Source organism: Dasypus novemcinctus, chromosome 6, assembly GCF_030445035.2.
Source record: "Dasypus novemcinctus isolate mDasNov1 chromosome 6, mDasNov1.1.hap2, whole genome shotgun sequence".
NCBI lineage: Eukaryota > Metazoa > Chordata > Mammalia > Cingulata > Dasypodidae > Dasypus > Dasypus novemcinctus.
In genome coordinates this window covers 117,587,268-117,600,742 of record NC_080678.1, presented here as the reverse complement: position 1 = coordinate 117,600,742, position 13,475 = coordinate 117,587,268, and the positions used below count along the sequence as shown (strand labels likewise).

Here is a 13,475-nt window from a genome sequence, read left to right as displayed (position 1 = left end):
GGCTTCTTTCCTTTAATTTTTATTGTGGTAACATACACACAGGATTAACATTTCTCATTTTAAGTATACATTTCAGTGATATTAATTACATTCACTAAGTTTTGGTAGTGGATGGTGGTGATGGTAACACTGGGTTGGCTTTTTTGGGGTGATGAAATGTTCTGGGATTAAATAGTGGTGATGGTTGTACATAGCTGTGAATATAATAAAGTCACTGAATTGTACACTTTAAAAGGGTGAATACTTGGATATGTGAATTATATCTCAAGAAAAAAATAATGGCATTTGCATAAATTTAGTTTGCCTACTTCTTTACATTCTGCAGAGAATTTGGGATATGGACAAAGTCTCAAAAAATTATAATTTTTTTCCTCTGACCTAGTTCAGACATTGACGTCAAATGGAAGGGCAAGGAGAAGGCAGAAGGGCAGGTCTAAGACTGCGGTGCCAGTAATTATGGTTCTGAAGGTATTATGTGAAGGGGAGTGAAAAGAACACTTGAGCTGGGCCTACAGTGGACCTGGCTCTGCTAACATTCCAGGCTTCTCTCTGCCCTCCAGCCACCACCATCACCTTGCATCATCTGAACTACTGCAATTACCTCTTTCTTTTTCCCTTTTTTTTTTTTTTCAAGTACCCAGGGGCCAGGGATTGAACCCGGGACCTTGCACGTGGGAAACCGGTGCTCAACCACTGAGCCACTTCGGCCCCTAAGCTGAAGTGTTTCTTTTCATGTTTGCTTGGTTTTATCATTTGTTTGTTTTTCTTAGGAGGCACTGGGAAACAAACCAGGACCTCCCATATGGGAAGCAGGTCTCAATTACTTGAGCCATATCAGTTCCCTGCAAATGCTTTTCCTTTTTCAATATATTTGTACATTTAATAATTGAAAATATAGACAATAACTTGAAAAAGAAAACAGTTGAATAAAAACATACATTTCTCAATTAAATGTACTGGACACATAAATTTTTTTAATCATTCAATATGTTACACATATTATTTATGTTATAAAGCTACAGTAACAGGGGCTGGAAATATTGGCACAATGCTAGACAAAGAGACAACTGCAATAGAACTGAGAATCCAAAAAGAGACCCACAAGTAGATGGCTACCTGATTTTCAACAAAGACGCCACTGCAAATTTGAAAGGAATGTCTTTCAATAAATGGTCCTGGAGGAAATGGATAGCCATAGCTCATATCAAAATATGTATGTACATATGTATATGTGTATCTAAGTATACATACGCATATGTGTATATGTATATAAAATACTTTAAGATGTATCATACTTAAATGTGAAAGTTAAAACATTCAAATTCTAGATGAAAATAGAATTTTTGAGTTAGGAATAGGTAAAGTTTTTTTTTTTCTCCTTTCTTATTTATTTTTTTAATATTACATTCAAAAAATATGAGGTCCCCATATACCACCAACGACCCTCACCCCACTCCTCCCCCCATAACAACAATCTCCTCCATCATCATGAAACATTCATTGCATTTGGTGTAAAGTTTTTTTAAACAGAACATAAAGAGCACACAGAAGTAAAGACTGGACTAAGAGCACATAAAAAAAAATAAATTGGACTTCATTAAAATTCAGAACAAGTATCAGACTCAAAGAAGATATTTCCAATACCTCTATCTGACAAAGGACTCATATAAAGAATATATAAAGAACTCCTACAAGTTAATATGGCAGAGACAAACACCATTTTTTTTTAATAGGCAAAAGACCAGAATAGATTTTTTTTTAACCAAAAATCAGATAAAGATAAAATAATGGCCAGGAAATATATGAAAGCATGTTTGATACTATCAGGCATCAGAAAGATGCAAATCAAAACCAAAATGAGCTCTTCTGTCACTTATTGAACCTGTGGTTGGTGCTGGGGTTGGTGTATACTCAGGAGACTTGAATCTCTGGACTGTCCATGTGCCAGCTGGGCCCTGAGCCTCAGCAGAGTTTCAACTCCTACTCTCTGGTTCGTTGGATTTACCCAGATCAGCTAACAGGGAGGTGAAGATGGTCAACAACCACACAAGGGAAACGAGAGTGCCTACAACCACAAGCAGGAGAACTGCAACGATCATCCATGTGGGATCTAAGCCCCCTCTCAATATAGAGGTGGACTGGACATCACCTCCCAGGGGCCACAGGATGGAGGAACAAAATATGGATTAGAGTGGACTTACTGATACTCTACTATAGAACTATTGTGACTAGTAATGGAAGAAATTGTAGCATTGTTATGGAGAAAGTGGCCATGGTAGTTGCTGAGGGCAGAGAGAGGGAAGAAGAGATGTAATGTGGGGGCGTTTTCAGGACTTGGAGTTTTCCTAAACGATATTGCAGGGACAGATAATGGACATTATATATCCTGCCATAACCCACTGAATGTACTGGGGGAGAGTGTAAACTACAATGTAAACTATTATCCATGTGGTACAGCAGTGCTCTAAAATGTATTCACCAATTGCAATGAATGTGCCACAATGATGAAAGAGGTTGTTGATGTGGGAGGAGTGGGGGGGGGTATATGGGAACCTCGTACATTTTTTAATATAACATTTTTTGTGACCTTGTATCTTCAAAAAAATACAACTTAAAAAAATGATGGGGGTGGGGGTGGGGAGTGGGGTATATGGGAACATCTTATGTTTTTTAATGTAATATTTTGTGTGATCTATTAACTTTAAAGAAGATAATTAAGAAATAAAATAAAAATTTTTAAAAAAGAACGAAAAAAACAAAATGAGGGGAGGAGATGTAGCACACGTGGTTGAGTACTTGCTTCCCATGTATGAGGTAACAGGTTTGATCCCCAGTATCTACCTAAAATAAAAGAGAGAGAGAGATACCACTACACTCACAAGTTTGGGGGGGGAGGTGGAGGGGGAGGGGAAGGGGGTAGAGAGAGAGAGAAAGCCTAAGACCAGATGTGACTCAAGCAGTTGAGTACCTGCCTACCATATGGGAGGTCCCAGGTTGGGTTTCCAGTGCCTCCTAAAAGAAAACGAGGAGACATAGAGAGCACACAATGAACAGACACAGCAAACAGACAGCAAATGCAAACAATGGGGGGAGGAAATAAATAAATTTAAAAAAAAAAAGCATCACCAACAAAACCAAGTGCTGACTAGGCTATAGAGCAACAGGATCTCTTGCATATGGCTGACTATATCATTTGTATCAAATAATACAATTACTTTGGAAAATGTTTGGTGGACTCTATCAAAGCTAAGCATATATATGTGCAATAAGCCATCAATTCTACTTCCAGATTTACATCCCTCAGAATCAAATGCACATGTACACCAAAGAACATGTGCAAACACCCAAATTACAAACAGCCCAAATGTCCATCAAGACTAGAATGGATAAATTGAGGTATCGTCACATGATGGGGGAAAAAACCTCCTGCAACATGCAACAACATGGCTATCTCACAGATGTAATGTCGAATAAAAGGAATCAGACACAAAAAGAATATCTATTGGGAAGCAGATGTGGCTCAAGTGACTGGGCTTCAGCCTACCACATGGGAAGACCCAGGTTAAAGCCTGGTTAAAAAAAAAAAAAGCAGGCCTGCCTGGCAAGCCAGTGCCCACACAGCAAGCTGAGTGCCCGTGCAGCGAGTCAGTGCCTACGCAAGTGAGTCACGTAGCAAGGTGATGACGCAACAAAAGAGAGACAAAGAGGAGAATGAAGGTGAGGCGCAAGAGAAACCAGGAACTGAGGTTGCACAAGCGACAGGGAACCCCTCTCCATATCAGAGGTCCCCAGGATCGAATCCAAGTGAATCTTAGAGGAGAAAAAAGAGAAGACCAAAAGAGAAACAGATACAAAAGATCATACAGCGAATGGACATAGACAGCAAAAAACAGCAGGGTAGGAAAGGGGAGAAAAAGAAAAAAGAAAAAGTATATTTTTTAAAAAGAATATATATTGTATGATTCTATTTATATGAAGTTTAAAATCAGACAAAATAATATATAACGATAGAGGGCAAAATAATGGTTACCCTTGAGTGGCAATGGGGGAAGTAAGGTCTTGGAGAGAACACAAAATAGTTTTCTGTCCCATATCTTGAACTGAGTGACAGCTATCTATGTACAAGAAAAATTTGTCAAGTAGTTCACCTGGGCCTTGTGCCCTTTAACTCAATCAAAAAAACAAAAATTAATAACTTGAAAGTAATAAAACTTGATCACTGGCTGTGTAGCAGGTAAAAGACATCCATTAGGATAAATGCCATTCTTCACTTGGATGACAGGCTGGTTGGTGATCATATTGGATGGGAAATAAAGGGAAAGAGTCGGGGGCTATAATACTTTTATTTGAATCGATGGAGTTTAAAGAGCCTTTGGATACTTACAGAGATATACAGCAGAGTGGTGGCCTTTAGGGTCTAAAAGAGGGGAAAGACAGAGCCAAGCAGTCCGGCAAATAATGCCTTCCCATAGAGGCGAATCAGGGAGAGTAAGGATGAAAGAGGATCAAGAATGGACACCTTGGGAGAAGCAATTAAGAAAGGCACAAGAGGAAGATAGCTCCGTGGAGAGAAGTGAAAAGAAATAATCACAGAGAGAGGAAAAAACCAGAAACCAGCCAAGACAACACTCTAGGAGAGACTGGATATGAGCACCAACTGGACAGAAAGCTCAATTAAAGCAAGCACTAAAGTATCCACAACCTTGCCATAATAAGGTCACTGGTGTCCCTCATCAGACAGATCCACAAAGTGAAGCAGTTTAAAATGCCAAAGGGAAATGGGAAAACATCTGCCAGAACGCACAACTTGAAATCTATCTCCTGCACCATGTATACATAATATTTACAGAGATTATCTGAAGGTGATACAAGTCTTTCTTTTCAGAGATATCCTAAATTCTATGCCTGGCTCAACTAGGACCATCAGAAAGCAATCCACGGGACCAAGGTGTTTTGGCCCCTGGAAACCTGGATTGGCTGAGTTCACCTCTGACACAGTGCCATGCTTCCCCTGAGGATCAATGGCAGGCTGCAGGCTGCGCTGATTTCAGGTACTCACTTAGAAAGCATGTCTATGTTACCTTTACAAAAACCAGGAAAGGAACATTGTCTAGACTTCAATGCCAAGAGCTCTAAATGCCTCATGAGGATTTAGCATGATTTCTTTCCATGGTCAATGCAAAGCACATCCCAGATAATGTCTGCATTATTGCTATGCCCTGAAAAAGATCAGACAAATCAGCTATAACATCATAGCGCCTATATAGTTCTGTATTCCACTTTGTCCTGATATTGATAGCCTTCCGTGTATTATTCCTGATGTTAATTTCCATCCATTTCTGCATTCCCATTCTCAACTACAGACCTTAAAGACCTCGTACAAGACACAGTAAACAAAGTAAGGAATAAAATAAACAGCTCACCTGAGATCTGTCCATTTTCTGCTGCTCTGGGAAACATGTAGAGAATAATGAAGGGGGGAGCTGGGGAAGAAAAAAGAAAGAATGAGACCACAAGAAATCTAACCTGCCTTTCCCCTCATGGATTCTCTTGCCTAAAAAGCTCCACCTGCCAGGTGAATAGAACGCCCTCCCATAGGAAAATGTCCTTTGGCCCTTCTCTATGTTGGTAGCAGTTTCTCCATCTTTTGACAGAAACCAGTTTTGATGTAGTTCAGTGGCTGAGCGCCTGCTTCCCATGTGCCAGGTCCTGGGTTCAATCCCTGGTACCACCTTTAAATAAAAATGAAAATAAAAGAAACTGGTTTTTTACTTAACTATACCAGAAAACCTGACTGCACATTCACCCTCTTGGACTCAGCAGTTCTCATCTTTCATGTTAGGCAGAAATTGGCAATCCAGGACGCCCTTCCCCCACGACCTTCTGAGCCCAGGAGTCGGATGGAAGCAGCATCTCTCAGCGCCCCGTCTGCTAAGGGGCATGGAGCCAGGCCCCCTGGTCACCTGCAAATAGTGGGGCGTTTGAAAGGAGTCGAGGGCATTTAGGGAGGCCTGAGAGGAAATTCCTTAGAGTAGGTGGCACTTCTTTTCCACCCCCAGACCACACCCTCTCAAATCCTCAAATGAAGCAACACTTCCTGGGCAGGCCAGCCCCTCTGCCTTGGCCCCAGCTCACATGTCTCTTCTGAAATCTGGCTCAAAGCTCCTATTATAGTTTGGGGTGGCTTCTGGATGGAGCTCAAGGATTGCAAATTGCTTCTAGCCATTCACAGGTAGGTTTCGCTTTCTCTGGCTCTTCTGCCTCTGCTCTGAAGCTCTGAGGGTGGGCCATCTTCCAGGTGGGATTTCTCTTCCTAAGGTTCCCTCTTGGCCGCACAAGAGCTGCTTTGTTCCCAGGAACCAGGACCTGGGCCTAAGCGACAAAATTATTTGAGTCGGAACAGGTATCAGAGCTCCAAACCTTGGAGCTCTCTGACCCCAGGATCTCAGGCTAGTCTTTCAAAAAACGCAAATAAACCCGGACCTCTGGGGATACACAGACTGGCCGGTTCCGCTCAGGCCCAGAACCCTTGGATAGTAGCTCTCTGATAGGACACCAAGGACCTAGAAACACAATGGTCACATAATGAAACAGAGGCCACATCTGACACAGGACAGTGCCGTCCTTGAGCTCCTGCCCTGAAGCACACAATGCTGAGTTTGGGTAGAATCGCTGTTTGGAAGGAGGAAACGGGAAGGGAGGTCGCCGTGGACGCGCTCACCGGAGCCCGTCCCCTGCGGCTGGGGGCTCCGGGGGAACGCGCTTCGGCCCTCGACTTGTGGCAAGGGACTCTCCCGACCTCCCGGTGGGCGAGGGCTCAACGCGACACCTCTCTGAGGCACGCAGGGTCCTTCCGGAAAGGGGCGGAGGGCATAGCGAAGAGCACCCGAAAGAAGCCCGAGAGCGCCCCGCGGCGGCCTCTCCTGAGAGCCCGGCTCCGCCTCCGGCTCAGCCGCAGGGCCCTCCCCAGCCTCCGCGAGCTCTTCCGCGCATGCGCCACCCCGCTCGCGCCAGCGCCCGCGCCAGCGCCCGCGAGATCGAGCGAGATGGTGCATGCGCAGAGGGGCCTTACCCGTTTCCGGCGCAACGGGGACCAAGGCCCATTTCCCGTCAGCCCCAGCGGCTGATTGGCGCCCTGGGCTCGGCGCGGTGCGGCGTGCGGCAGGGACTGCCAGGAGCCCGCAGGGGCCGGCAGGGGGCGGCAGGGGGCGGCAGGGGCCGTCAGGGAAGCGGCAGAGGGCGGCAGGGGGCGGCAGGGGGCGGCAGGGAGCGGGCGGGACCCCACGTGGAAAGCCTTATTCGGACTCTTTACGCGGAAAGAGCTGGAAGGAGGAACAGCGCGGTGACAGCAGGGCTTTGCTCCTGGCAGTAAAGCGCACAAGGCTGGTGGGGTAGCAGAAGTAGTGGAGTTGATAAAATATTGTAAAGCTAGTATAGTGTCTCATGCACACCAACTGAAAGGATCGTTCCTTGTATTAGAGTTTTCTAGGGAGACAGAACCAACAGGTAATATGTGTAAATATTAGAGTTTTATATGAATTGTCTCAAGTGACTGTGGGATGCACAATTCTGTAGGGCAGGCTGGGAACTCTGATGAAAGTTTTTCAATGAATTTCCCAGGCTGGCAGAAATAGAAATGGGAATTCTCTCTTCTGGCTGCTAAAATCATCACATCTCCTTTTTTATATTTATACTTTTTTTTTTCTAGCCCCCTCATTGTTTTTGTGCTGGCTCTCTGCTTTCTGTGTGCATTTACTATGTGTTTTTCTGTGTCTGCTTGTTTTTTCTTTAGGTGGCACTGAGAACCAATTCTGGGACCTTCCGGAGTGGGAAAGAGGTGCTCATTCTCCTATGCCAAATCAGCTCCCGCTCTGCTGCATCTCTTACTGTCTCTCCTCTGCGTCTCTTTTTGTTGCATCATCTTGCTGCGTCAGCACTCCTGCACAGGCCAGCACTCTTGCACAGGCCAGCATGCCATGCAAGTCAGTTCTCTTCTTGGGCCAGCTTGCCACTCCAGCCGGATCACCTTCACCAGAAGGCACAGGGGATCGAACCCTGCACCTCCTGTATGGTAGACTGGAGTCCCATCGCCTGAGCCACATCTGCTTCCCATTACCTCTCCTTTTCAGGCCGCTGACTGATTGGCTCAAACTTCTCTCCTCATTGAAAGCTATCTCAGTTGATTGTAGATCTAATCAGCCATAGATGCAATCATCTTACTGATTATTTAAGTCCATGAAATATCCTCACAGTAACAAGGCAAGCCAGTGCTTGCCTTGACCAAACAACGGGACACCATCACCTGACCAAGTTGACACATGAGCTTATCACACACACTCCTGTAGTTTACTTAGTCTGTTTTATGAGAAAATTTTCACACAGCCTTGTCACTCTTAAAAGGACTGTATACAACCTTTTAGCATTTCACAAAAAACGCGATTTGAAGGGCATAAGTGTTACGTAGCTTGTTTCAGTAAACAACTATCTTTTTCTTGGTCAAACAAAACCTGGCATTTTCTTACAAACGTTTCAAATAGAAATGCAATAGAATTCAATGAGCAATAGATGTATTCATACCTTACCTAGAGTCACCAGTTGTTAATATTTTGACATATTTTCTTTATTTGTATATACTAATTTTTATTTGTGCTGAGCCATTTGAAAGAAATATTAAAAAAAAAAAAAGCTGTACTGGACTGTGGGAAACAGGCAAGGATGACTTTATTCATAGCTACCAAGGAAGGGGAGAGAGAGTAAACCTCAACTCCATTGATAAAAAGGACAGCAAGCTTTTCAAGGGCTGCGTGTGGCTTGGAGGACGGTAGAGGTTTGATCTTTGACATTGGCAGTAGTTTAATGAGAGTGGAGTTAGGAGCACTTGGTTAGATTGTTTTACTCTGCAGTAATTAGGCCACCTGTCATCTGTAAGAGCTGGGACAGAGGAAGGGAAGAGGGGGAAGGAAGGGCCAAGGTTGATAGCTTGGAATAGCTAGTATCTGAACTTGTCTTTCCCCTCCTTTTTCCCCTGCAGTCTGAGTTGTTTTTCTCTGCAGTCCTTCAGTTGCCAGATAAATTTCAAAGTAGTCAGGTTGGAGGAGGGAGACTGTAGGGGCATGCAAGGAGCAAGGCCGGCAGCCTGTTCAAGAGAAAACCAATCTTGGTCAATAAATTGCAGACATGATGACACTTCAGCCCTAAATATGTCATCATGAATCTTTTACAATTAAGGACATATTCCTTCATAATCACAATACCATTATCACACCTATAAAATTGAACAGAAATTTAAAAAAAAGTCTATCAAGTTCCTGTTCAAATTTCCCCAGTTATCCCAAGAATTTCTATTACAACACTTTTATTAAGATGTTTGAAGTTATTTTTAAAAACAGGATCAAGTCAAGAATTATACATTAAAAAAAAAAGAATTATACATTGTACTTGGTTTACTTATCATTTTACCCTTTTTAAATTCCAAACAGTCCTCACTCTGCTACCACTGCTTTATTTTTTTTATAAAATTTTTATTAGAGAAGTTGTAGGTTTACAGAAAAATCATGGAGAAAATACCAAGTTCCCATATACTTCCCTCCCATTATTGACATATTGCATTAGTGTGGAAGCTTTGTTATAATTGCTAAAAGAATATTATAATTGTACTATTATCTATAGTCCATAGTTTACATTAGGGTTCACTGTTGGTGTTGTACAGTCCTATGGTTTTTTTGGGCTATTTTATTTTTATTCTAGTAACTTATATACAACCTAAAATCTCCCCTTTTAACCACTTTCAAATATATAATTTAGTGCTGCTAATTATATTCACAGTGTTGTGCTACCATCACCACCCTGCTTTGTCTTTTGTGACATTCCTTTATCTTGTTCAGGAGGACAAAGAAAGTAGAAGGTGTGCCTGAGACATTGTGATTTGACAAAGTACAGGGAAGTGCAAAAAAGAATAACAATGTCACGTCAAAAGGGCATCAGACCTGGAAGCGGACTTGGCTCAACGGATAGAGCATCTGCCTACCACATGGGAGGTCCACAGTTCAAACCCAGGGCCTCCTCGACCAGTGTGGAGCTGGCCCACGTGCAGTGCTGATACACACAGGGAGTGCCATGCCACGCAGGGGTGTGCCCCAAGTAGGGGAGCCCCACGTGCAAGGAGTGTGCCCTATAAGGAGAGTCGCCCAGCGCAAAAGAAAGTTCAGCCTGCCCAGGAATGGCGCCACACACACAGAGAGTTGACACAGCAAGATGATGCAACAAAAAGAGACACAGATTCCCCATGCCACTGACAAGAATGGAATTGAACACAGAAGATCATGCAGCAAATGGTCACAGGGAGCAGACAATTGGGGGGGGGGGCAAGGGAAGATTAAATAAATAAATAAATAAATAAGAAATCAGACCCAATTTGAAGTGGCTCCCACTGGACAAAATTTGAGCATTAAGTAGAAAGTATAGGAAATTAAGTAGACACACTTCTCCTATTCCTCTAACTAAGCTAATAGTCATGGACATTATATACAATAAGACTGAAAGTCAGGGATAAGAAGGCAGATGGCCAGGGACCTGAAAACCCCAGGAAATAATATGCATCAATAAAATTGACTTGTTTCAAATAAAAAACAGGAAAAACATAGCAGTGAGTTCCAAGCATTTTCTTTTTGCATCATATATCCCAAACTGGGGCCTGGAGAAGCAGGCAATCTGGAAACACTGACAGGTACAGATAAGACCATCCCCAACAAAAGTCATAGTTCTCTAACCAGAGGACAAGGAAAAGGTCAACATAGTAAGACAGAAAACATTTAGACAATAACTGATATATTCAACTATACACAATAGTAGTAGTAGTAATAATAATAATAAAAGCTGCAGACCTACCTCCACCCAGTGGGGAGCTTAGCCTTCCATCCTTTTACATAATTATAGCTAGCTCCCTCCTCCAACAGTGTCAAGAAAGGCTGAGTGTAAAGCTAGGATTTTCATGAGCTTCCAGCAATAAGCCCCACACCTCCTCTAAAATGTCAGTGTAGATGACTTACGGAGGAGCGACTAGGCCCCTCTCCCTCTCCCATCCATGTGGTGTCCTCAGGGAAGAGCCTGGACTCACACTCCTGCCCTGTCTGACTGAGGAATATTTATTGCCCTGCTGTCGATGGAGGCTAAGAGGAGAACCCCAACTTTCACCCCTACCAGCACCCCTCTCTCTGGCCTGTGCTGCATCAGAGGGGGCTTGTGTAACAAAGATTTAAATAAGAGCCAAAGTCTGGTAACATAATACCCAGGATACAGTAAAAAATCACCCATCATGCCAAGAATGAGGAAAATCACAACTTGAATGAGAAATGCAATCAAGGCTGACACCAACAGTGGGATGAACCAGAGGTTGGAATTATCTGACAAGGATTTTAAAGCAACTATCATAAAATGCTTCAATGAATAATTATGAACAATTAAGTCTTGATAAAGAAAGAGAAGATATAAAGAAGAAACAAATGGTAATTTTAGAACTGAAAAAAATACAAGTGCAATAAAATACTCAGTGGTGGTTTCAACAGTAGAATAGAGAGGACAGCTGAAAAAACCAGTGAACTTGAAGACAGAACAGTAGAAATTGCCCAATCTGAAAAGAGAGTAGACTGAAAAAATTACTAGGACAATGTGGAAAAATAATAGCATTTACATCATTGGAGTCCCAAAACGAGAAAAAGGTAGAGCTAAAAAATCATTTGGCAAAATAGTGGCTGAAAAATTCTCAAATTTGACAAAAGACATAAGTCTACAGCCTGAACCACAGACAGGAAAAACCTAAAGAAATCCATGCCAACACATATCATAGTGAAGAACACATCACTGAAAATGAAATAAAGAAAAAAATTATTGAAAGCATCAAGAAAAAAACAATTCATTAAAGAATAAAATAGAGAGAAAAAAAGAATAAATGGAAATTTAATAAATTCTTAGACAAAGGTAAACCAAGAGAATTTGTCACCAGAAGACCTAACCTAAAAAAATAACTAAAGTAAGTTTTTGAAAGCAAAAGGAAGTGAAAAAAAGAAGGGAAAAAAGGAGTAAAAATATGATTAAGTACAACAGACTTTCAAGTTTTCTAAATTGATTTTGATGGTTGAAGCAATAATTATAATATTGTTCCATGTGTTTCTCAATTTACGTAGAGATATTTAAGACAATTACATAAAATAACAGACTTTTTAAAAATGAAGACTACATTTGATTGTAACATATTGAATATAAATAAATTTTTAAAATCCATAAGTCTATAGTGATACACATGAGAAAGAAAATAAAGAACACCTCTTCTTGAAAGAACACCAGCTAATGTATGCAAAAGGAATGACAAAATGAGAAAACACCATTTTGCAATCTCCAATGTAATAATTGATTGAGGAAAGTATCATTGATATAAGCGTAAAGTATCAGAGTAAAATTTATTGGAGAATAAGTCATTCTCAAAATGTCAAGGATCGCCCCTAATTTCAAAGGGAAACAAAGTATCTTTCTGATGGAAAATATCATAAAACAATTAATCAAACATACTATCAAATAATACTAAACTCAATAGTATTATTGAGAGATGACCAATATAACATCTATCATTTCTTCTACTTTAAGAAAAGCCAGAATATAAATTCTCATTCACAGTAGCATCAAACATATACATTAGTTAGCATTAAAATTTTTTTAAACCTCCAAAGAAAATTATAAGCTGGACTGTGCTACATGGGGGGGGGGGGGGGGGAAGTCTTGAATGAATAGAAATACATACCACTTTCCTAAATGAAAAGACTGTTTTAATCCAATCAAATGTCTTCAGGGTTTTTGGTTTTTGTATATGTTTTTGCACCTTGCTGTTTCATTTTATTTTGTAAAAATGTTTTTAAATATAATTTATTCCATGGTAAATTTATATCATTAACATTTTTAGTATATTTTTTATTTATTTTTAAAAGATACATAGATCACACAAAATGTTACCTTGAAAAAATAGAGGAGATTCCCATATGCCCTCATTAACATTTTAATAATGGCTGGTTAGCAACCAACAAAATTCCTGAAATTAATTACAGGAATCAATACAAGCCTGTCAGGACAAGCTAGCTCTAGCAAACACTGTATATGCTCCTCTTTTCCAAATAGTCTAAATGATAGATTTAACTTATTTTTGAAATAATTATAGATTCACAGGGAATTACAGAGATTGTAACCAGAGCTCCCTCATACCCTTACCCAGTTGTGTCCTTCACCTCCCTTCACTCTTTAGGTGAGGTATGGCTTCCTGCCTCAGGTTATAGGGAAGGCAGAATACACGACACCTCCCACTGGACAGACGCCATCAGTGGCAGCTTATTGGGCCATATATACACAGACTGGGCAAGAGAATATCAGGTTCTACACAGGGCTACCTGGGGGATGCACTAGGGAGCAAAGTGAGCAAGGAGGGGCTGTGG

At 41.5% G+C, this 13,475-nt stretch overlaps 1 protein-coding gene across 13 annotated transcripts in view; it reads right to left on the bottom strand.

The window, feature by feature from the left end:
• LOC131278822 (uncharacterized) overlaps positions 1-6,993 on the bottom strand; it is a 146,963-nt gene extending 139,970 nt beyond the window's left edge. For 8 of the 13 annotated variants that reach the window (XR_011649106.1, XR_011649107.1, XR_011649108.1 and 5 more), the window contains exons 1-3: positions 6,722-6,993; positions 5,569-5,732; positions 5,424-5,483 (exon numbers count right to left, since the gene is read on the bottom strand). Coding sequence is in view for 1 of the 13 variants with exons in the window: in XM_071215926.1 (XP_071072027.1) it covers positions 5,424-5,483; positions 5,569-5,699 (191 nt within the window). In the remaining 12 variants the exon portion in view is untranslated. The remainder of the gene's footprint in view (positions 1-5,423; positions 5,484-5,568; positions 5,733-6,721) is intronic. The other 5 variants (XR_011649101.1, XR_011649104.1, XR_011649102.1 and 2 more) reach the window with 1 other exon arrangement.
• Positions 6,994-13,475: the final 6,482 nt, after the last annotated feature.